Source organism: Lontra canadensis, unplaced genomic scaffold, assembly GCF_010015895.1.
Source record: "Lontra canadensis isolate GAN:19392208 unplaced genomic scaffold, GSC_riverotter_1.0 scaffold136, whole genome shotgun sequence".
NCBI lineage: Eukaryota > Metazoa > Chordata > Mammalia > Carnivora > Mustelidae > Lontra > Lontra canadensis.
The window spans coordinates 564,919-590,092 of NW_022631130.1; the positions used below are offsets into that span (position 1 = coordinate 564,919).

General features: G+C 51.1%; 2 protein-coding genes across 9 annotated transcripts in view; one reads left to right on the forward strand and one right to left on the reverse strand.

The window, feature by feature from the left end:
• Positions 1 to 25,174, reverse strand: part of LIMS2 (LIM zinc finger domain containing 2) — a 36,746-nt gene that overhangs the window by 6,363 nt on the left and 5,209 nt on the right. For 4 of the 8 annotated variants that reach the window (XM_032843215.1, XM_032843213.1, XM_032843212.1 and 1 more), the window contains 3 exons: positions 10,633 to 10,792; positions 8,448 to 8,514; positions 8,094 to 8,214 (listed from right to left, as the gene is read on the reverse strand). In XM_032843215.1, the coding sequence (XP_032699106.1) occupies positions 8,094 to 8,214; positions 8,448 to 8,514; positions 10,633 to 10,792 (348 nt within the window). Of the gene's footprint in view, positions 1 to 8,093; positions 8,215 to 8,447; positions 8,515 to 10,632; positions 10,793 to 11,953; positions 12,052 to 17,296; positions 17,414 to 18,134; positions 18,215 to 25,174 lie in introns of those variants that run through there. The other 4 variants (XM_032843210.1, XM_032843211.1, XM_032843217.1 and 1 more) reach the window with 4 other exon arrangements.
• GPR17 (G protein-coupled receptor 17) lies at positions 1,376 to 5,458 on the forward strand. The gene is made up of 2 exons (XM_032843218.1): positions 1,376 to 1,586; positions 4,346 to 5,458. Exon 2 carries the CDS (start codon positions 4,378 to 4,380, stop codon positions 5,395 to 5,397), a length of 1,020 nt encoding a protein of 339 aa, XP_032699109.1. The 5' UTR covers positions 1,376 to 1,586; positions 4,346 to 4,377; the 3' UTR covers positions 5,398 to 5,458.

The window sequence follows — 25,174 nt, forward strand, 5'->3', positions numbered from 1 at the left end:
GGAGGGGCCGGGCCCTGGTCATTGACTCCCAGCTGAGACCAAACTGAGGAGCCCAGTGCCCCACAAGGAACCCTAGCTGGGAAACATCTTTTTTTTTTTTTTTTTTAGATTTTATTTATTTGAGAGAAGGAGTAGAGGGAGAAGTAGGCTCCCCGCTAAGCAGGGAGCCTAATGCAGGGCTCAATCCCAGGACCTTGAGATCATGACCTGAGCCAAAGCCAGACGCTTAACTGACTGAGCCACCCAGGCACACAGGGAAACATCTTTCCAGCAGACTAGATCCCTGTACCAGATCTAAGGACAATCTGCAGAATTTTTTTCTAGGTAGAATGAAGACGGAACCTAAGAATTCAAGCATCAAGGTACAAAAGAAAAAACAGAATGAACCAAAACATTAACCCGCACAAATCATAAGTTTTGGAGTGGCATGTACTTGGTTCAAATCCCAGCTCTGCCACTTCTTGGCAAGTGACTTCACCTCTCTGAGCCTATTTTCCCATCTGTAAAATGGGCAACAATCCTGACTGCATGGGACTTTGAAAACCAAATTTGAAAACCAAATTTAAGATAGTTCACATGGTAGTTACTCCCCAACGATAGCTAAGTACATTTTTTTTAACTAAAAAATGTACAGGTCTTTTGAGGTTAGGCATGCTGATTTGGTTCCCCGTGTTACCGGATACATCACTTGGGGGAAGACAGAGGAGACAAATGAGCTTTGCTTGTTCAGTGTCAGGAGCAGCCACTGCCCACACCCCGACCCCTGCCCCCAGCCTCAAGCCACCCCCAGGAGGAGACCTGGGGACTCCTAGGCAGTGGACCACTGTGGTCCTCCTCACAGGCCTCCTATCCAGAGGAGGAGCCCACACAGGTAAGGGCCAGGCCTCGCAGGCTGAGCCGCGTCCCACGGGCACAGACAGCGCCCCATTATGAGGCGGCTTGCAGCTGTGCCCTGCTCAAGATAAAGGCCATGATTTATTCCGCACGTCCGAATGGAGCCTAATTATACGGGGCAAGACACAAGGACCCTACAGCAAGTGTCCTGAAAGAGTCCCCTCAGCCTCCCACCCTCCCCATTCACAAGACCCCTTCTACTGTCCCCCAGCAGGCTTGGGAGCCCAGGCCCGTTGCCATGGCGGCCAGCCCCTCCCTGCCCCCACTGGTAGGAAATTATCATGTGCTGAAACGTCCTCTTGTCTCTGTCTGTCCCAGCCAGTCCCCCCCACCCCGCCCAGTCCGAGCCCACTCCACAGCTTCGAACATAGTCACACACTTGGCCTCTGTGACGCTTAGTGGCCAAGCTGGTCGGGGGGGGGGGGGGTGACTGCAGGCTGGGACACACTGGAATATTCACGACCCAGTGGCAGCAGAGACAGCCGTAGGAGTGGCCCACCACACAAGGAACCTCTCGGAATGAAGCGGCCTTTCAGGGCCAAGAGGGGCTGCAGCCTCCCTTCCTCTCCTTAAATAGCCAGCCTTCCACCACAGCGGCACGGAGCCCACTGCCAGCACCCCCAGCCACTGGCCGCAGCCCACCTGCCACCCTGTAGCCCTCCTGCCTTTGCACCTGGACCCGGCTGTGAGAGGTAAGGACCAGAGTCCGGTACGGGCAGGCAGGGGGTTCAGGAGCCAAGCAGAGGCAAACTCAGAGTGAGGGCAGGGATGGGCAGTATCTCTGTCCCTGAGACACTCTCTGGGATAATAGCATGACCTATTTATCAAAGGCTGCCCTGGTCCCTCTAGGTGGTACTCCCATTGCACTATCAGGTACACAGAGAGGGCAAGTGCCTCGTGCACAGCATTGCGACTGCGATGACAGTCAGCTGGAATCAGTACCCATGCTCTCCTCCACTAGCATACCGTAGCACAGGGAGCAGCCGGAAGGAGGAGCGGGGAAGAAGAGGTCTCAGGCCATGAGAGGAAACAGCCATGCCCACCTACCACAGCTACCTTGGGCCCCTTCCTAAGGCCACGCCTGCCCACTACTCCCTTTCATGGAGGCCCAAGACCTGTCTCCTGAAGCTTGGCTTTCCCATAGCCCTAGAGCCCCCGATGTCCAGGCCCAGGCATGCTCCATGTGCCCACACCACGCTGTTCTGAGCAGCACCACAGGGAGAGCCAGCGAAGGCAGGCAGAAGCTTGCAGGTCTGGGGTATGCAGAGAGGGGCCCATTTCAGACCACGCTGCAAAAATCAGTATCAAGAATCCCAAAATGGGAAAGCTTACAGAAACCTCAACAAACCAGAAACAAGCCTAAAAGCATTCTAAAATTGAGTCTAGATCCCAGATAGAGCACCATGCATGTGGCGTTCGGCGCTAGTGGGAAGCTGAGGGCAGTGGGCAGGAGGCCAACAGCCAGGGGCTGGCACGGCCACCAACCAGTGCAGCCAGGCAGGCCCCACAATCAATGTAATGCTCTGCTATCTCCATCTTGAAACTCCTACTTTTTAAACAAGGGGCCCCACGTTTTCATTTTGCACTGGGTGCCAAAAATTACATTACCAGTCCTGGGGCCAGACCCCAAGGAGGTGCCCCTGAGCCTGGGGGACAATTCCAGCACGAGCCCTGAGGCCGAGCCACAGTCCCAGCTCTGGCACCCGAAACCCAGCCACCCACAGAGGCAAGGCAGTGTTCCGGGAGGTGCTGGGTGTCCCTACTAGGTGTCCCTGAACTTACTTCCAAATCTAGGGCCACTGTCTCTGGCCAAATGACCTGGGTCAAGTCAGCCGACTTTAAGCCTTGACTTCTTAATCCCTAATCTGTAAAAGGAGACTACCAATGCCTGCCTCCTAGGAGTGGTGGAGTGGATAGCCAGTACCCATGAGCAGCCCTCAGGGAGGGGCTGGGTGACAACTGCCCTGAGGGGCAGAGTCCAGGTGTAAGGGGCAGCCCAGAGCAGAGCAAACCCAGCCCCGTGTTCCATACCACCCTTCCCTTGCTTGGCCCCATGCCCTCTCCCAGCAGCCAGGGCTTCCCTGGCAACAACCCCTCAGGTCACATGTACTTGGAAACAGCAGGAAAATAATTTCTCTGTATTGGATCTCAGGCATCCTGACCCACTCTGGAGCAGGGGAGATCATTCGGGAACTTCCTGGGTCCCTTCAATACTAGGAAAGTAACCCCCTTTACTTGAGGATGGTTATAGGCCAGAGGCTCTCTGCCACTCCCCCACATTGTCCCTGGCTCTCTCCTGCTCAGGAAGCCACCCTCTCCCTTTCATGTATATGCTGTCGGGGGTGGCGGGGTCCCTGCAGGACCCAAGTGGTGGTTGATGAAGCCTGATGGGGAGGGTCAAGCTGCTGCCCAGCCTGACAGCCCACAATCTCAACCACCTGCTCTGCTCTGTCTACTAAAGGTGGGTGTGCTGGGCCCTCCCCACCCACATCTGCTCTTCAGCCAAGCCCAGCCTCCTCATCCTCGAGGGGCTGCTGTGCTGACAGAGCTGCCACCAGGCCTCCTGAGGGAAGTGAAGCCAGGGGACGCTTGCAGAGAACTTGCTCTGGTTCCCCGAGCGCTCAGTACAGAGCCAGGCTCAGCCAGGACAACAGCCCTGACCATGCCATGGCCACAGCCGGTGCTCCTCCTCCAACAGCTGGGTTGTAGCTTTCCTCCCACAAGCCCCTCTCCTGCCCCTCTGCATGGCAGTCACACAGGTGGGCCTTCCAGGGGAGCCCCAGAAGCTGCCCTGCGAGTGAGGGTCTGCCAGGCATCCACCCCCTCTGCAGACACTGCCCAGGCAAGTCATGATCTCAGGGTCCCGGGATCAAGTCCTGCACTGGGCTCCAAGCTCAGCAGGGCAAGTGCTTGAGGGCTCTCTTCCTCTGCCCCTCCCCCCACTTGGGCTCTCTCTCCTCTCTCAAATAGTAAATCAATCTGGAAGGAAGGAAGGGAGGGAGGGAGAGAGGAAAAGGGCGATCTACCATGCCCATCGGGACTGGAGCTCAAAGGCCCCTCGCACCACCCCCTAGCATTCAGAAAGCACACCTGGGGAGCATGGCAGAAAATGTGGGGCCTTCCCTCCACCTCAGAGCCCTGACAGATGGGATTCACTCCCCACTGTCCCCATGGTCTGAGAGAGTGGACTTTTGGGATGACACCCAGGGGGACCCAGGCTCCTGTGCACCTGGCAGGGATGCAGTGGCCAGTGGGAAGCCGGCCCCAGCAACAGGCTAGCAAGCTCTAGGCCCTGGCTTTGTTTTTGCTTTTTGCTGAGCTTCAGAAAGCCTCTGATACTTACCCACCCCAGATGAACACAGGGACTGCTGTCAGTAGTCCCCAAGGCGATGACAAACTAAGACCCTTCACAGGTCCCAGGCTCTGGAACCTGTCTGCTTGTTCCCTCCAGGCTTGTCCCCTGGCTCTGCTTCCGGCTGAAGCATGAATGGCCTGGAGGTGGCTTCCCCAGGTCTGACCGCCAACTCCTCTCTGGTCATCTCAGAGCAATGTGGCCAGGAGACGCCACTGGAGAACGTCCTCTTCGCCTCCTTCTACCTCCTGGATTTCATCCTGGCTTTTGTTGGCAATGCCCTGGCCCTGTGGCTTTTCGTCCGAGACCACAAGTCAGGCACCCCCGCCAACGTATTCTTGATGCATCTGGCTGTGGCCGATTTGTCCTGTGTGCTGGTCCTGCCCACCCGCCTCGTCTACCACTTCTCTGGGAACCACTGGCCGTTTGGGGAAATCCCGTGCCGACTCACCGGCTTCCTCTTCTACCTCAACATGTACGCCAGCATCTACTTCCTCACTTGCATCAGCGCTGACCGCTTCCTGGCCATCGTGCACCCCGTCAAGTCCCTTAAGCTCCGCAGACCCCTCTATGCACACCTGGCCTGCGCCTTCCTCTGGGTAGTGGTGGCCGTAGCCATGGCCCCGCTGCTGGTGAGCCCGCAGACCGTGCAGACCAACCACACGGTCATCTGCCTGCAGCTGTACCGGGAGAAGGCCTCCCAGCACGCCCTCGTGTCCCTGGCCGTGGCCTTCACCTTCCCGTTTGTCACCACGGTCACCTGCTACCTGCTGATCATCCGCAGCCTGCGGCAGGGCCCTCGCGTGGAGAAGCGCCTCAAGAACAAGGCGGTCCGCATGATCGCCGTGGTGCTCGCCATCTTCCTGGTCTGCTTCGTGCCCTACCACGTGCACCGCTCCGTCTACGTGCTGCGCTACCATGGCGGAGGGACCTCATGTGCCACCCAGCGCGTCCTGGCCCTGGGAAACCGCGTCACCTCCTGCCTCACCAGCCTCAACGGGGCGCTGGACCCAGTCATGTACTTCTTTGTGGCTGAGAAGTTCCGCGATGCCCTGTGCAACCTGGTCTGTGGCAAAAGGCTCTCAGGCCCGCCCCCCAGCTTTGAAGGGAAAACCAATGAGAGCTCACTGAGTGCCAGGTCAGAGCTGTGAGCCCCTGGACGCCAGCCCTGGGACCCAGTGCCACAGACTGTCCTCAGAAGGACCTCCCCACCCCACCTCAGGGTACACGCCACCAGACTCGTGATGAAGAAGCCCAGTCTCTCCAAGGGCGGAACTCAGCACCCAGGAACTGGTTCTGTCTTATCTCATGAGCAAATCCCTAAAAGAAGACACCCCTCCACGGGACCAATCAGCCACCCACCTGCAGAGACTGTGCTGGCCCTGCTCACATACAGTTACTGGATACTCAGTGACTTCACCCCATGGCAAGGCGGGGCAAGGGGGCCAGAGGAACAGTTCCCAAACAATGAGTGTCTTTCTTCCCCAAGGGCTGCTTGCTCGACTCCCAACCTCCTTCCCACCATGAGAAACACACAGCAGCAGAGCTCTGCAGAAAGAGCCCCAGACGGCAGCTGCGAATGACTCAAGAGAAGGGGGGGTGTGGGAATCCTGATGGAGGGGAAGGAGTATGAGTTTCCCGGGTGGCACCTTTGCCAGATGACCCCTGAGTTCAGGGGACATGGACGGTAACTTGTAACTGAGTGCTGTAGGTACATTTCAGGTTGGCCAGCAAATGACATCCAACAAGCGCGGCCTTTGGGCTCCTCATCTCAGCACTGGGTCCTTGCTCACTGCGCAAGGCCTGACAATCCCCATGGCTTCTCAGCAGCTGCCTGATCCCTCTTGAGTCAGCCAAGCAGCCGGCAGGGGTAGACAGACGGGGCAGCCAGGCTTTGTCCTCGTCTCAGGACACCTCCAGCAGGGAGCCCACGCCTGGCATGGGACCCTGTGTCCCACTAACTGAGACCAGCAGCAGTGTCCTTTGCCTCCTGAGAGACTCTACCTGCCACGGCGGGGCCCAGATCCCCTTTTTTACCTGATCACACTGATTGTAAACATAACTGTACTTTAGGATTCTGAAGGTTATTGTGTTCGGCTGACATAATTCCCTTCCCAGAACTTCTCCTCCCTCCCACCCAAGAGTGGCAAAGCCGAGGTGAGGACTGGAGAGGCCAGGCAGCACCGGCTTTTGCCTCTGGATCAGACAGCCCCCGCAGCCTGCCCCACGTGCACACTCACACTCTGCACCACAGGCCTCAGAGGGCGGCCCTGGGCGAGGAGGGTCTCTGCGGGGCGGCCACACTTTCTTCACAGCAGCACCTTACTTCGGTGCGCTTCCAGCCTCTCCCGGATTTTCCCAGCCTCTCCTGCCACAGGCAGCTCCGTATGAGCTGGAGCTCAGGAGAGAGGACTCGCTCAGGCCCACACCTGGCGGGCAACCCCTGATCAGCGCAGGACCACTGGAACACCACCTCCCCTCCATAGCCCCTTCTGTAGACAACGACAGGGGCCCCTACCCAGTGGCCCACAGACACCAAGACCAACACCAGGCAACACACAGCAGGAGAATGGGAGAGATCACTGCAGGCTGCACCCAAAGCAAACGGTACAGTGGCAGAGAACAGAGAGGTGACAAGGTAGGAGAGGGCGGGGGACTCTCAGCTAGGGTAGGCGGCCACCTTCACTGCATGAGGAGACCTGCTGGTCAGCGGAGGAGAGACCAGGGTTTGGTTGGGGCCTGTTGCCTTTGGGATGCCCAGTGGGCACCAAGTGGTTGAGAACCTGAGGGAAAGGTCTGGAGTGGAGGTGGACATCTGAATCATCCAGCGCATGCATGCCAGTCGGGGTTCTGGGACGTTGGACAGAGATGAGGCCCAGGTGCTGAGCCCCCAGCAAGCCAACATGGAGAGACAGATGGAGGGAGGTCAGAAGAGGAGAGGACACAGCACAGCCACAAGGCAGGAGGAAACCACGAGAACACAGGGTCCTGGGTGCCTGGAGAGGAGGCATTTCAGCAAGAAGAAAAAACTGCTGTGAAGCCCACTGAGAGGTCAAGAAAGGACCGTGGTGACCCCTGGGTCTGGCAATGAGGAGGTAGGTCATGGGGATGGACCTGACTGGCAGTGGGGCACGTGAGAGGAGCCAGCAAGGGCACTGGAACATGCCGCAGACAGCCACAAAGGGAGGACAGCTCTGGGGGAAGCAGCGCAGACTGCAGCAGAGAGCTCCACTGGAGAAGGAGGAGCAGGGACAGGGCCTCCACGGGGCACTGTGATTGAGGCCTGGGCAGCACCAGGGCAGGGAGCAGGAGAGCCTTCCCCTTGGGAAAGTGGTGGGGAGGTCCTCACTCTAGGAGGGTGGAGGGGAAAAAGACAGTGCAGGGAGAAAAGAGCCAGTCCTCCAGGAAGAAGGGAACTCAGTCTACAAAGGAAACTTAGCACAGAGTGCCAGAGTCAGTTTGGGCCCCCTGGCTGAGTGATTTCTCTCCAGCAGCATTTAGTCAGGGGCAAAGGGAAGGAGGCAGGCAGCTCCGCTCAGCAGCAAGGGCTGGCCAGGCAATAGTGATGACCCAAAGCTCTTTATCCATCCACTGCCTCTGATGGCCCCTGCCCCAGCCAGCTACCTCCTCACTGCCTGCTGTCAGCCTACTTCTGGGAGCACGCCCAGGCCTGAGGCAGTCCCTGACTCGTCACCCCCTAGTCTCTCTGGCCCCAGCCCTCACCTATAAACCAGGGTCTCTCAGCTGCCTTGTAGATGGGCCCAGGCCTTGCAGGGCCTGGCACTAAGGCACTAAGCAGTGCATTTGGTGAGGGTCCACCTCCTAGCCAGGATCCGGCCCACCTCACCTGCCTGCATTCTTCACGAAGCCCAGGTCAGCCAGCTCCACGTCACATAGCTCACAGCGGAAGCACCCCGGGTGCCAGTTGTTGTTCATGGCCTTGATGACACGGCCAATGATGAACTCACCTGGAAGACATGGGTCCCAGATCACTGAGGCAGGCACGTGTCCCCCTCCCAGCCCCCTCTGAAGCCTTGCCCACACTGGCACTCGCCTGAGCTCAGCCTGATCCCAGAGCTTAGGGAGGTGATGCCTCCAGAGAGCTGGTGCTCAGAGAGGGGATGGGGAAGAGCACCTGTGCTCCCGCCTACCTGCCCAACCTCCTAGGCATGCAGAGGAGTGTGCTACATCCAGCCCTTACCGCAGGATCCACAGCATGGAGCAAACAGCATTTGGAAGTCATGTTCGCAGTACTTCCGGCCTTCGAACTGCAAATGGACCAGCAGAGAATGTTCAAGCAAACCTCCATCATTCCCCTCCAGCTGGCCGGTCTTTGTTGGATCAGGACCCACCCTCAGGAAAGCTAGAAAGGCACCCGAATTTGTGCAATTGCTACTGTGACAGGAAACTGGGTGCGGCACCCAACTCTCCCTGCAGAAAAGACTTTCTAGAGGAGGTGGTAAGGAGCTGGAAGACCGCAGGGGGTTGGAGTGCTGAGAGGAGGGCAATCCAGAGCAGCAGGGCCAAGGCCTGGAGATGGGAGGGAATCAGCAGGAATGGGCCTTTACCACAGGGCGGGCGTGCAAAGTAAGGGGTCTCCAAGAAGCTGGGAACTGGACAAGGCCAGCCCTCAAAAGCCACTGCTGTTTGCACAAGACCTTGGCCCTGCTGGTCCTGGGAGCGAGCCGAGGGCTGGGACCAAGTCTGATTTATAAATGTCGCTTGGCCCTATTTCCTGTGTTTCTTCTCTGTGTGAGAACTCCATTTCCCTCAGAGGCCACAAGATACCCGGAGAGGGAGACGGAAAGAGGGACACAGGAAAAACATGGGGGCCTAAGGGACTCCACCCCAAGTCCTGCAGCTAGCAGGAGCCACTCCAGGCACCAGCCATTGTCCCCATCTGCTTGGACAATGATGGCCTTGCCATGGTCCCAAGTGTGGCCAAGCCCTGCCCCTGATTTCTTCTCCCTTGACAATTTTCTTTAAAAAAAAAGGTTGGTTTGTCCTCTTCTCTGAAATGAGCATCTTATTAATCTGCAAATGAATATGGCCCTACACAGTGGCCCGTAGAGGCAGCAGGGCATGAACTTCATTCAGCAACGACTCTTTCCTGAGCACCTACTGTGTGCCAGGCTTTGTTCTAGGCACATGGCCACCACAAACAGAGCTCAGCCTCCCCTCCCCCTGCCTCTACAGTGGGCCAGCATTTCCCAAGAGGCTGGAAGTCTCCAGTGCTGCCAATAGGAGCTTACACACTGCACGGCCGTCCATCTGTCCATCCCGTCAGCTGTACCTTCGAAGCCTCTCTGGTCTCTGAGACCTGGTCACCACCTCCACTGCAACCACCAGTGGCACACTGGTAAATGACCAAGCAGCCCTTTGGAAGACGGGGTCTGCTCTGTAGCATTTACCAGTTTCTATGGTGTGAAAATTCCTGCCACGGACAATGTCAGGCTCCCAACACAACATCAGCATGGAGTTCAGATATGTGCGGCAGCCATCAGGGTACATTTCCACCACCCAGGTACAAGAGACAAATAACTTCGAAGGCACAGATGATAGGAAAACTAATTAGGAAGTGGTGAGTTTTGAGTATGTGTTACCCTTGTTTCCAATAAAATTTTATCTCACTGTACATTTATATAACTTAATTTTTAATAAGAGTTATGTTTAACCACTAGCTGGCAAGATTATTGAAAATTTAAATAATCTGCTCTTATGAGCCAGTGTGACCCAGCCTAGATCCACTTCACTTGATCAGGGTTTTTTCAGTAATCCAGCTTCTGGTCCCACCTATTCTCCAGCTTCTGTGCCTGCCCATATTTGTCTCTCCCCACCACAGCAAGGAGAGTGGTCCTTTTCAAGCTGTCAGACAGACTGCCTCCGGCAACCCTCAAATACCCTGCATGCGCTGACCTCAGGGCCTTTGCACCTGACTGTGCTCTCTGATGAATGCTCTTCTTGCAGATGTAGGCTGGCTCCCTCACCTCCTTCAGGTCTGCTCAAACATCATCTTCCCTGACCACCCTCCCTCCGCAGCCCGATTCCCTGTACCCAGAGCACTGAGCACCATCTGATATACCATATATTTATTGTGTTCACTGTCTGCTCTCAAAGGAGGGTATGTGCTGCCAGAGCTGGGTGTTTGCGTCCCATGGCCTCCCAGAGTCTACCCAGAGGAGACTGGATGAATAGTGACTCTCCTTCACAGCTTCACAAGTGAAGACACGCCCACAAAGGGCAGACCTGGCCTGACTGCTCATCAGTCACTGGTTGGGACCATGGCTGGCACAGCCCGTTGGCTCCTAGGAAGCAGGCTCTGAGCTGGTGGGGGGGCTCGGGCTCCAATATGGCAGTCCGGCCGAGGGTTCCGGCCGCGTGCTCACCTCGTAGAAGAGCCCCTCGGGGAATGGCCGGAAGCACTGGGCACACACGAAGCAGTGTTCGTGGTACAGCTCTCCGTTGCTGTTGACGATCCGCTCGGCAGGGGCGAAGCGTGCCTGGCAGCGCTGGCACACTGCATTGGCCAAGGCGTTGGACATGTTGCTGGGGGGAGAAGGGGGGGACAGGTCAGGCCTGGGGAGGGGCAAAGACAAGCAAGCCTGGGGAGCTGCACTCAAGGGACACACCTCCCTCCTTAAAAAGTTAAAATGCCTGGGCACCTGGGTGACTCAGTGGGTTAAAGCCTCTGCCTTAGGCTCAGGTCATGATCCCAGGGTCCTGGGATCGAACCCCACATCGGGCTCTCTGCTCAGCAGGGAGCCTGCTTCCCCCCCTCTCTCTCTGCCTGCCTCTCTGCCTACTTGTGATCTCTGTCTGTCAAATAAATAAAATCTTTAAAAAAAAAAAAGTTAAAATGCTCTCCAGAGTGAGGGAACTCGCTGTCCTCACCCTAATGAGAGTCTTGGCACTGTGGGGACTCAGCAACATGCAGTCGGTGCTGAGCTGTCTGGCAGTGGCTTGGCCTACATATGCATCGAAGCTTCTGTGTCCTGTGGGCATCCTAAGTGCCAGCACACACCAGTCTATAGTATGTATTCCCAGACGACAACCCTACCAGGCCAATGCAGCATCCCCATTTTATACATGGACCAGCCAAAGCCTGCAGAGAGTTAGTGTTCTTCCTGAGGGCCACAGTGGGTGGAGGCAAAGCCTGGATTAGAAACCGGCACCCCTCCAGACTCTAAAGCCCCCATCTTTCAGGATGCCCTAGAGTCCCCATGCACATCTATGGAGCATCAGACAGGGCCAGGACATAGCCAGGCACACACCCGTCAGAGCAGCGAGGGCTCAAGACCAGCACCCTCACGGTGGCCTGGGCTGACCTCACTCTCTGGGTCTAGACTCCCAGCCATGGAAATACCAGAAGATGGGTTACAGGCCAGTTAGATGAGGGGCATGTGCCAGCACTCAGCAGCATGTCTGGCCCACAGTAAGCCCCCACAAGGACAGTGCAGTAGTTGCCAACATCTGTGCTTGGTTCCTAGGCTCGGTCTTCATCATGCTGGCCCATGTGTTGGGGTATCTGTGGTCACCTCAGCTCCCTCTTATACCTCCTATTGCCTCTTCTCAGGGAACCAGAGTCTCCCAGATATAGAACTTCACCCAGGCATAAATTGGTAGCTCTGTAATCCACTCATTTAATCCCTGAGGCAACCCTGCCCTCCAGATGAGAGACCTAAGGCTCAGAGAGATTAAATAACTTGCCCAAGCTCACACAGCAGATGACAGAGTCCAGATTTGAATCCAGATTGCTCAGACTTCAGTGGCTCTTTCCTCTGCACCAGGAGCTAGTTGCAAACCACCTGCCTCAAAAAACATGTAACCACCTTACCACAGAGAAAGTGAGAGTGGGAATCATTGGGATAGGAGCAGACTGGGAGCAAATGTCCTCATCCAGGGTAGGCAACAACACCCCTGGGGTAAGTGGTAGGCTTCCTTCTGGGAGGAGTAAAGTCCAAACTGAACCACAAGGGGGAAATGCCCACACTGAGCCAAGCCCATGCTGAAAGGCCCTGAGATGTGGCCTGGAAGAGCTGTCTCAGACTGACAGCCTCTATGACCTTCCAAAATACTGACGCCCAGGCCTTCTGCAATAAGGACAGCAAATAGGTTTTGTCTCAATTGTCAGCTCTGACAGATGCGTGGGGCGGGGGCTGGGGTGGTGCCTGGATATCTGGGCAAAGCAAGACAGTCATGTTCAGCAAGGAGACATTCAAGCAGCCGGCAACGTCAGGTAGACATTCAGAGTGACTAGACACAAGCTGCCTACTCCTGAGAATCTTTCCAGCCTGTTCTGCCTTCTAGGGTATGAATCCCATCCCTGCCTTGCTGCTGCAGCTTTATGAGAAGAATTCTCAAGTGAATGAAGCTCTGGCTGGGGTGTTCAAGTGTCCATCACAGGGAAGGTTACCTAAACAGGATGAGTGCAGGAGGTGGGAGAGGGCTCTGCTGGTCAGGGGTCTGGGGGTGGGTTAGGGACAGTGGGTCGAACGGGGAGCTGCTAGCACCCAGACAGGCTGAAGCTGGACTGGGGGCCCCAGACAGGACTCCCTCTCTGTTCAGCCTGGAAACCATGTGACAGGAAGGGGCTGGGCCAGAGGGCTCTTCAGAAGTCTTGCCAGGCATGTCTCAGCCTGCCCTCAGCTGTGTTTTGGGGACTAAAGCCACTTTCTCTGTCCTTGTACCGGTCACCGGTGCAAGGAAGCAGGATGGTGGCAGGGTCAGGCAGAGCCCAAGACACAAGGCACCGTCTGCGTGCGGCAACCAGCCCCCAACCCAATACACACCGCAGCACCCTGCAGGTCTCCACAAGGTGGGCCAGACACTCAGAGGAGTGACAACCTAAGCCGCCATGGAGGGCTGGGCTGGACTCATCACCACAGGCATGGTTTCCCACTGGGAACACTGGGAGCCTCACAGCCTTGCCCTCCTACAGCACACACCCACGGTGGTGGGAGGAAGTTCCAACTCCCGGCTGTGCACAAGACCATACTGGTCTTGGAGAAGTGAGAAATCAACAGGAAATCCTGTGACCCTGGATCTGGAATTCCCCAAAGGACCCAGAAAATGAAGCCAAAACAAGGATTCAAGTCCAGCCCCCAGGCTCTTGGATTGCAGCTTAAAGCCCCAGTGCTTCCCAAGGCCCCTTGCCCTCTAGCCTCCAGTGGGGCAGACCCAACTCCCACCTCCAGCCACTGCCTCCAGAAGGCTGCCTTCTCAGCCAAAGCCACACCTTATAGGTGACCCACCCAGCAGCCACTGTCACTTGCTTGCTGCTAGCCCAGGCACTTGACCAAACTTCAACATTCCGCCCTTGCTAAGTAGACCCTCTGTTAAACTCTCCTCTGTGATTCCATCTCATGGTGACCGTGCTCCTGGCCAGGACCCTAACAGATAGTACCCCCATAGCAGCTGGCTGTTCATCTTCACCTGGTCCCCTAGCCAGAGCAGCTGATCTTTAACTGGTCTGAGTCTAGTTCCCTGGCTGGGTCCCTGGGTGCCTCGGGTTGAAGATTTTGCTGTCTATCTCCTGCATGCCTTGCACAAGCCCTGGCAGTGGAAGGTGGGGTGTGGAGGGGACCACCTACCTTTCACACCCACTGGCTGCTCCAGCCCAAGTCCTGGGGGGCAGCAGCACCCCCAAGGGACTCCTGGGACCGCATCCCCATGCAATCCTGTTCAGGATCACAGACAATACTCTAAGCCACTGGCCTAAGACAGAGGGATGGACAGACAGGCAAATGTGCCTAGCAAATAAACCATGTCACCATGAGAGAAAGGCCAGCCATCTCCTGCAGGAGGCAATGACACAAGACGGGGTTCCGGGCTCACCCTTCCATGTTTGAATCATAATAGCTCCCCCCATCAGCTGGGGGACCTGGAAAAGGATACCAGCTTCTCTGCGCCTCACCTGCAAAGAGCTGTACCAGAGTAGCAATTACCTCCTCACAGAGCCAAGGTGAAGAGCTCACAGCACACAGCGCATTAAGCCCAGGGCCAGGCATGCTAAGCACTGTGTGAAGAGAGCTGTTGTTTCCCTGCAACTCTGGGAGCCTTCAGAACACCTCCTCCCCAGCCCAGTGCTGGAGAAGGCCTGCAGCCTGACTGCACTCCCTGCCAGAGAGCAAAGGGTGGGAGACATGGACATTCCACATCCTCCCTCACACATTCCAACCAAGAACGGGAGCACCAAGTCAGCCGAGTGCATCCCCCAAGGAGACATCACCATCCTGCCCCAGTTGGACAACACTCAATGCTGCTGAAGGCAGAGCTGGTGCCCAGAGAATGTACAAGAGCACACCATCTGTGCCTCTTCGCCAACCCTTCCCAATACCCCAAAACACTCTCAATCCTGAAAGCCCGACACAAGCCAGTTTGTAAGCTCATGAAAGATGTCACTGGGTGATGAGATGGCACTGAACATTATAATGGCTGGGGTGGGGGGAGCCCTCTCTGTGCCCACTTCTTGTGAGGAGAGGTTGCTGGTTCCAGATAAGAAAACTGAAGTAGAGAGAGGGTCAGTAACCTGCTAAGGGTCTCACAGGACTGGACCATGTTTTCTCCTGTCCCCTTAGCTCCTGGTAGCATTATACAGGCACAGCCATTCAAGACTCTGTTTTTTGTTTTATTTTGATTTATAACAACCCTAGACCCCTGGGTGGCTCAGTGGGTTAAGCATCTGCCTTCGGCTCAGGTTATGATCCTGGGATCCTGGGATAAAGTCCTGGGATAAAGTCCCCTTCTCCCTCTCCCTGTCCTTCCTCCTGCTTGTGCGCGCTCTCTCACTCTCTCTCTCTTTCTCAAGTGAATAAATAAAACCTTAAAAAAAAAAAAAGAAAGAAGAGAATAACAACCCTAGACCCTGCCCCACACGAGCCTCCCACCCATCTGAGCCTAGAAAGATAAGATGAGGGCTGGGAATAAGCAGAGGCTGGCCACAGGGGTCCGTTCACACTTGAGAATGAGTCAGTGTTACTGAGGCCACATCGGGCTGAGTGGCAACGAGTCCAAGGCACGTGCCGTACGGCCAGGCAAACTAGGCTGCCGAGCTGGCTCAGGTGTTCCCTGGCTGTGCTGTTTGCTCAAAGTAAGCCCTGAGCCAGGGCTTCCTCATCGAGGAAGCCACAGCTACCTTCATGGGTAGCTGGGAGGATTCAGTGAGGTGACACCTGCAAGCACAGCCCAGAACAGCTCTATCACAGCAGCCAGTCCCATTCCTTCCCTCCTTCATGTGACACTTCTTTACTGAGAACCTCCTCTGTGCTCAGGCACTGTTCCTGGCACAGGGAGCAAAGGGGAATCCCATAGCAGCACGACCTCTGAAGCTCGAGTGGAAGCTGCCCCAGGCACCACCCAGGCCTCCTCCCTCATGAGGGTACCTGGCTGCAAGAATTTCCACCAAGCCAGTCCCACCCTCAGCCTGGGGAACGCTGGAAAATGAAATTCCGCCTTGGGCTGCTCCACACGATGCACTGACCCCACCAGGAATATTTTCCCAGGCTGGTTGGAGCTTGTGGGAGATTACATGGCTTTTCCTGCAGCCCTAGCCATACCTCTTCACTCCAGCGCCTTCTCTGACTTGGAAGCAGGTGCACTTTAAAACCGTCCCACTGATAACAGAGGGCTGAAGGAGGGCACGAGCCAGAAATTCACAGAAAAATAAAGACAAGTATATATAAACGTATGTGCCTGCATGCAGAGGACTTTCCTGAGGCCTGATTTTTATGACCATGCCCATGTGCCCTCCTTGCATCTTGGCCTTGTCTATACCGTGAAATCTCTCTCCAGCATGGTCTCTGGCCTCTCAATACCCTGGGAGCCATTCCCTGCACCACACCTCACTCCATGCATGTCCGAGGACATCCAGAGGCCTACCGGTAAGGGTTCCCCTTCTAGCACTGTCACACTCAGGTGAGTTTCTTGGCATCCTGGCCTCACATTCCCCACCTGAGCAATGGGCTTGTCCAGTCTCCGTCCTGGTGTGTAAGGGACTGCCATCTCAAGTGTGCAACAGGGGCAGCTCTACAGCCTGTATTGCACCCCCCCACCCCCACCCAATGCTCTGCTCCTTGCTCTGTCATTTACCCCAGATGTCTCTGGTCGCTCAGTCCTCATTACCTCTCCAGAAGGCTGTTCTGATCATAGGGACACAGCTCAGAGCAGGCTGGATTTTCCCAGCATAGCATTAGCGCCACCCTCAACTTCCTTTAATCCCTGGGTCCACCAGATCCCCCTCACCTCTGTCACTGTGACTCCCTGTCTCTTCCCTGACTCCCCACTCCTTCCTCCCAACCTCAGGGTCCTCTGCCACTGTTCCTCACTCACCTTCTCCTCTGGAGCTGTACCTGGCACTTTCATGCCAATGACCCCATATTCACAGTCCTCATCACTCTCTCCCCAACTTTCTGCTACAAGTTTCTACCTGATGGCCCCTGAGGCCCAGCCCCCAGCCCCTGAGACCCACACCAGTGGCTGTACCACCATCTCCATGCCCCTTTGGACCCTCCCCTCGGATCGCCTCACCCCCAGTTAACTCATCTCTTCCAAAGCACTGAGCTGCATCCTGAGCCCCACAGGCTCCCCTTCCTGCCCCAAAAGAGGCTTTCATCAGTTGTCTACACTGGCAATTCTCCATGGGATAAAGCAGTTCAGATTTTAGAGTCTGTCCAAACTGGCTTCAGATCACAGCCTAGTCATTTTTGGATGGGTGATGTCCAGCAGGTTCCTCCACCACTGTTTGTTCATCTCTAAAGTGGCAACACAGTGATCCCAGTCTGAAAGCAGTAATGGGAGTTCCGTGGGACAACCTAACTCCAACACCCCATTCTCAGCGTCCCACCCAAGAACGTTGATCTAGGATGACATCAAACCCACTACATGAATCCCGCCCTACCCCCAACCATATCGCCAGCCCAGGCGCTATCCCCACGCCCTGGGCGGACAGGCTCCTGCCATCGGAAGGGCCAAGCCGGGTGTCCGAGGAAAGGTCGGCAGCCACGGCTTTCCGGCCATTGTCCCTGCCGACCCCTCCCAGCCCTGGCCACCTACCCCAGTGCGGCGGGCGGCGGGCTCTGCCGGTGCTGGCGCCGCCGGTAGAGCCCCGACGCGGCGAGCGCGCCCAGCCGGGCTGCCATGGTGCGGGCCTCCTCTTGGCGTGGCGGGGCGGCCCTGCTCCGATGTATCGCTACAACCCCGACCTCGGGTTCAGAGGCGGTGGCGAGAGCCGCAGGGCCGCCGGCAGCCACCTCCGGACAAGCGCCGCTACGGCGGCTACGGGACAGACCGGCGGGCAGGGGGCGCCTCTCCCCCCACCCCCTCTGGACAGGAGCTCACGTTACACACTGGGATCTCCAAAGGGCAGCAGAGTCAACTCCAAATAGAAAGGATATTGTTCGCTGGCGGGGGCAGCACAGTGAAAGCAGAGGCTGGCGGGGCTGGGTCCAGGCTGGGGGGAGGACTCGCTGGGAAGGTCCCAAACAGCACTGAGTTAAGGCCCATAGTGTCAGGCCAGGATGCCTGGGGGTCCCAGGCTGAGAGGAGCCTAACAGGGAACCCTAAGCCACCTGACATGCTGATGATAGACTCTTGGCTGACCTAATTTCGGAATCCTAAAAAATAGTTAAGAAGCTGGTGAGGAAGTCCCACACATGCCCACCTTCTGCCTTGTTCCCTTCCCTGGGAGCCTGCGCTGCAAATGCCACCTGGAGACCCAGACCAGGGCAGCCTTGGTCCCTTGGATCCGACCAACAAATTGTCCAAGCACCCAAAAGAAGTCCATGCTGTCAAAGCTCAGAGAACAGGTTATCCCCCAACATGTCAGGAAAAGCAGAAGGAGCAGAGTCTGATAGAAGACCACCAGGAAGGCACTATTTCCATGCATTTTTACCTAAAGAGACCAGCAGGGTTATTGTGATCCAAGTGCAAACACCCAAGGTCAGCTTCTGAATAGTGGCCACTGCTGGCTAAGCAGGCACTATGGTCAGCAATAAAATAAGGATCCAGAGCACTCACGGAGATCTTTAACACTGATTCCATTTCCTTGAAGAAACTTTCTAGTAAAGTTCGAAAGCACGAGCAGTATCTGCCTCTGCCTTTCAAAAGAAAAAAACAGTAGCTCTCCTGAACAGCGGGGTGCTGGTCCTCCTACACTGGGGTGGAGGGAAACTTTGGAGAGGATCCATTGGCACTCAGATGCCAGGCCCACATACCAAGAAGCATACCTCATCCAGCAAATCTCAACTCATTAACCACCCTGGGGGTCAGCTCCAAAACACAGCCAGATGATCACAAGCACTGGGTGCAGTATAACTTGTAAATGCCATTTGATGCCAAAAGTACCAAGCACTGATCAATTCAACAAATATTTTTTTTAAAGGTGGCTGTACAGGCAAAAGAGCATAGAAAGACTGAGGTTGTAGGATCCAGTGAGTACAAAGATGACCTCCCCCTCTCTGATGTGGATAGCTGAAAGCTTAAAAAAGCTTATTAGAAAGTTCTGTTATAGCACCTTGAAGTCCATGCCCTGGGGCCTGGGTCCCTCCTACCAGCCCCAGTAAGCCCTTCCCATGGGGAAATTCTGAGCTCTGGAAACCAGAACTCACCCAGAACCACAGTTTGTTTCATTTAAGGAGGGAACATTTATTTAGGGTTTCTGCAATTACAGATAGACCAGAGAGGGAGGACATAACCACAAGTGTTTTGTGCCTCATAATTTGTAAATGAAGTTCAAGTCCAAGGTTACCAAGCACTAATCAATTCAACAAATATTTGCTGTAAAAGGAAGCACCAGGGGCTAGAAATTGAGAACAGAAATTAGAGTCTGATTAAGCCCAAATCCCAAATCTCTGCACAGCCTTGGGACCCAGCCCTCCAATCCTGCAACCTGTCTGGCAGAAGTGAGTGTCAGAGCATTGCGGGTGTCCCCAGCCAGCACTCTGGCCCCAGAGGACAAAGTTGCAAAAACATAGTAAGAATGATATCTGCATAAATGGCAGAGTAAGAACCTTTGAAATTTTGTCCCTCCATAAAAACAATGAAAAAACTAGCAAATATTGTCAGAATCTACTTTTTCAGAACTCTGTAAATTAACCACAGTTTTGCAGTAACCCAGGGGCATTTGGTCAAGAATTTTGGTAAGAACAGTGAGCTTTGTGGTGTTTCAACTTATCCTAGCCCATGACCCCTATACCCTAATTCCATGGCTGCCTTGAAAAATAACATCCACATTCCCAATTATTAAGAAGCAGACAGGGCTGGAGCTCCTTTAAACCTTCATTTCCTGGAAGACTCCATGTGAAAGTCTAGTCTTTATGTGACCTCACTCACACATACCCAATGCTAAAAGCCTCTCTTGGGGGGTATTTATCAAATGTACTACTATTTTAACTGCCTCTGGTAGCATAGCTGTCATTGCCATAGGCAATGGATAACTGTAGGGGTGCCAATAAACTAATCAAAACGCTTAAAAGGAAAAACTGAGGAATGAGATGTCCTCAGGAGCTTCAAAAAGGACCAACATATTCCTGGGATTCTAGAAGTTCACGCAAAAGCCCAGGACTGCTTGTATGCTCAGGGAAGAACTAAGGTCCCAAGCTCTCACTTCTGACTGAACTTCAGGCTTGTGTAAGGCAGAAGTGAAGGTTAAGGCAGAGTTATAAACTGCCCAGTTGAATGCTGAAGGTGGGACCCAACATAGGCTTATGTGCTCTCAGCAAAGACTGAAAGACTTACTGGTTTCAGGCATTGAGGGAAAACCTTGTCCAGTCATTAGCTGGCCACTAAACCAACCAAGCAGAGACTTCAGTGGTCACAAAGGAGAGAGATACAGACTTTAGAGAATTAGATCAGAAAAGTCTCATTAAAGGGGCACCTGGGTGGCTCAGTCAGGTAAGCGTCTCCTTTGGCTCAGGTGATGATCTCAGGGTCCTGGGATCAAGCCCCACATCAGGCTCTTGCTCAGCAGCAAGTCTACTTCTCCCTCTCCCTCTGTGCTCTCTCCTATTCACTCTCTCAAATAAATAAAATGTTAAAAAAAATAAAATAGAAATTAAAAAGTTTTTTAAAGTAAAAAAAAAAAGAAAAGTCACTAAACAAACAAGTAGCAACAATGAACTCTGAAGAGTGAGGGAGAATCGGATCTCAGAATTGCCACATATTATTTGAAATGTTCAGTTCTCAGCAAAAAATTATGAGACACACAAAGAAATGAAAAAGTATGACCCTCCACAGAAAAAAAGAGCAATCAACAGAAACTGTCCCTGAGGAAGCCCAAATATTAAATTTACTAGACAGACTTTAAATATGTTAAAAAAAAACTAAAGGAAACCATGTCTAAAAAAAACTAAAGGAAAGTATGAGAAGGATAGCTCACCAAATGGAGAATATTGATAAAGAGATAGAAATTATTTAATGGGACCAAATAGAAATTCTGCAGTTGAAAATAAATACTAAAAAGAGTCCTTCAGGATGAAATTAAAGGACATTAAGCAATAATTTTAATCCACATGAAGAAATAAAAGGCAGCAAAGTATATTTAACCTTAAAATAGTAAAGGTAACTATATAGATAAAATAGAAGACAATATATAAATGTACTTTTTGTTTATCAACCTATTTTTCCCATCTGATTTTAAAACAACAGCATAATGAAATAATTTAATACAAAAGAAGGCAATAATAGTGTAGGAATTGAGAAACAAAAAATACATAAGAGTTATATTTTAAAAAATAGTAAATGGTAAATGTAAAATAATAACATTAAATGTAAATGGATTAAACTTTCCAATGAAAAGTCAGAAATTAGCAAATGGAATTTTTTTTAAAAAACATGATCTACTTATATGATTTCTATAAGATACTCACTTCAGACAAAAACACAAATAATTTGAAAGTAAAGGTATGGAAAATATATACCATGCCAACAGCAACTAAAAAAGAACTGGAGTGCCTATCTATACTAACATCAGACAAAATAGATTTTAATACAAAAATTGTTACAAGAGCGATAAAGGATCTTTTATAGTGATAAAAGCATCAATCCATCAAAAATAAATAACAAGTATAAATATATATACACCCTAACAATAGACTCAAAATACTTGGAGAAAAATTGGTAGAATGAGAGAAAAATAGATAATTTAGCAATTATAGCTAGATACTCTAATACTCCACTTTTAAAAAGATTTTTATTTATTTATTTGAGAAAGAGAGAGAGAGAGAGCATGCACAAGCAGGGGGAGGGGCAGAGGGACAAAGGGAGAGAGAGATGCAGACTCCTTGCTGAGCCGGGAGCCCAATATGGGGCTCGATCCCAGTGTCCTGAGATCACAGGACTCTGAGATCATGACCTGACCCAAAGGCAGATGTTTAAGCCAGCTGATGCTGAGCCACCCAGATGCCCCAAAACTCAACTTTCTTAATGGATAGACTAAATTACACAAAAGCTAAACAAGGATATAGAAGACATAAACAACACAATAAACCAACTATACCTAAAAGGCATCCATGAGACACTCTACCCATTAATAGCAGAACATATGTTCTCAAGGGTACATGGAACATTCTCCAGAATAGACCATATGCCAGGCAATGAAAAGAGCCACAGGAAACTTAAAAGGACTGAGACCATAGGAAGCACAGTCTTAGATCACAATGGAATAAAATCACAAATCAATAAGAGAAGGAAATTTAGGAAATTCACAAATATGTGGAAATTAAACAACACACTCTTAAGGAACTTCTGAGTCAAAGAAAAAAACAAGGGAATTTGGAAAAGACCTTGAAATGAAAACACAACACACCAAAATTTATGAGATGTAGCTCAAGTGGTGTTTGAGGGAAATTTATATTTCTAAATAGTTGTATGGTTATAACTATAGTTATTTCTAGTTGTATCATGGGGGTGCCAGGCTGGCTCTGTCAGTAGAGCATGTGACTCTTGATCTTGAGGTCATGATTTCAAGCCCCATGTTGGGCACGGAGCCTATTTAAAAAAAAGTTATGTAATAGTTAAATAGTTGTATAGTATAAAATAGTTTTATAGTCATATATTTTAAAAGATCTCAAATCAATAACTTAAACTTTCACCTTAAAAAACCAGAAACATAAAGATAAACTAAACTCAAAGTAAGCATAGGGAAGGAAATAATAAAGATCAGAGCAGAAATAAGTGAAAAAGAGTTTAGAAAAAAAAAAAAAGATAGAGAAAACCAACAAAACCAAAAGTGATTCTTTGATAAGATCAACAAAACTAAGAAATCTTTAGCTAGACTGACCAAGAAAAAAAAAAAAGAACACACAAATGACCAAAATGAGGAATGAAAGAAGGGACTGAAGTTAGAGAAACTTAAAGGACTGTAAGGGAATGCTGTGAACAGTTATATACAAACTACATTACAGCAAACCAAATAACCTAGCTGAAATGGACAAATACCTAGAAAGACGTAAACTACCAAAACTGAATCAACAAGAAATGTAAGATCCAAATAGGCCAACAACAAGAGACTGGATCCATAATCAAAATCTTCCAGGGCACCTGGCTAGCAAGGTCGATGGAGCATGCAACTCTTGATCTTGAGGTTGTGAGGTTGAACCCCACATTGGGCCTAGAGATTACTTTTAAAAAAATAATAAATCTTTAGAAAAAATCTTCCTGCAAAGATGAGTCCAGGACCAAATGGTTTTATTGGTGAATTTTACCAAATGTTTAAGTAGCATTAACACCAATCCTTCACAAACTCTCAAAAAATCTACCAGGAGGGAATGCTTCCCAACTCACTCAATGAGATCAACATTACCCTGCCCTGAATCAGAAAAATATATCACAAGAAAACTGCAGATGAATATTGCTTATGAATATAGATGCAAATGTCCTCAACAAAACTGAATCCAGCAGCCTATAAAAAGTATTACATATCATGACCAAATGAGATTTATCCGAGGATATAAAGTTGGTTTAACATCCAAAATCAATGTAATTGATTACATTATATGAATGCTGAGAATGCACTTGACAAAGCCCAACACACTCTCATGATTAGAAACAATAACAAAACACCTTTAACAAATGAGGAATAGAAGAGTACCTCCTAAGCCAGATAAAAACCCAGAGCTAACATCATACTTAATGGTAAAAGACTGAGGGCTTTCCCTCTAAGGTCAGGAACAAGACAAGATGTCCAGTATTGCCATTTCTTTTCAACATAATAGTGGAGGTTCTAGCAAGGACACTTAGAAATAAAAGGAAAGAAAGGAAAGAAAATGTATCCAGATTGGAAAAGAAGTAAAACTATCTCTATTTCCATACCACATACTCTTATATATAGAAAAGCCTAAACCCAGAGCACCTGGGTGGCTCAGTCATTAAGCGTCTGCCTTCAGCTCAGGTCATGATCTCAGGGTCCTGGGATCAAGCCCCACATCAGGCTCCCTGCTCATCGGGAAGCCTGCTTCTCTCTCTCCCACTCCCCCTGTTTGTGTTCCCTCTCTCACTGTGTTTCTCTCTATCAAATAAATATATAAGATCTTAAAAAAAAAAAAGCCTAAACCCCAAGAAAAACCACTACAGCTAGTTAATAAGTTCAGCAAGTTTGCAGGATTAAAAAAATCAATATAAAAAACTCAGAACCAATAAGCAATATGAATATGAAATTAATAAAACAATTCCATTTACACTAGCGTCATAACAAATACAATACCTAGGAATAAATTTAACTAGGAAAGGGTAAGACTTATACACTGAAAACTATACAACGTTGTTGAAAGAAACTAAAGAAGACCTAAATAAATGGAAAGACATCCCATGTTCATGGATTGGAAAACTTGATATTGTTAAAATGACAGTTCCTTCCCCCCATAAAACTGACCTATAGATACAATACAAAGCCTATCAAAATTCTAACTGCCTTTTTTACAGAAATGGGCAAGCTGATTCTAAAATTCATATGGAAGTGCAAAAGACCCAGAATAACCAAAACAACTTGAAAAAGAAGAAAGTCAGAAGAGCCATATTTCCCAATTTCAAAATTTACTACAGATTTACAGTAGTTAATAATCAAAGAGTCTGGTACTGGTACAAGGACAGACACATATATAAATGGAATAGGGCTGAGAGTCCAGAGATAATTCCATAATCCATAATCAACTGATTTTCAATGAGACTGCCAAGACAATTCAATGAGGAAAAATAGTTTTGTTGACAAATGATGCTAGGACCACTGGATGGCCACATGCAAAAGAATGGTTTAAACCCCTACCTCAGGCCATGTATAAAACTGACTCACAATGGGTCGAAATCCAAAATTTAAGAGTTGAAAGTATGAACTCTTAGAAGAAAACATAGGTATAAATCTCCATGACCTTGGATCAGGTAACACTTCCCTAGGTATGACACCAAAAATTCAAGCAATCAAAGAATAGATAAATTGGATTTCATCAAAATTTGAAACTTTTGTGCATTAAAGAACACTATCAAGAAAATTAGAAGACAGGGGCACCTGGGTGGCTCAGTGGGTTGAGCCTCTGCCTTCGGCTCAGGTCATGATCTTGGGGCCCTGGGATCAAGCCCTGCATCTGGCTCTCTGCTCAGCGGGGAGCTTGCTTCCTCCTCTCCTCTGCCTGCCTCTCTGCCTACTTGTGATCTCTCTCTATCAAATAAATAAATAAAATCTTAAAAAAAAAAAGAAAATTAGAAGATGACCCACAGAATAGGAGAAAATATTTGCAAATCATATAAGTGTCTTGTATCCAGAACACATAAAAAACTCTTAAAATCCAACAGTAAAAAGACAACCCAATTTAAAAATGGGCACCGAATCTGAATAAACATTTCTCCAAAGAAGATATACCGACAACCAATAAGCACATGAAAAGATGGCCAACATGACAAGTTGTTAGGGAAATGAAAATCAAAACCACAATGTGGGGCACC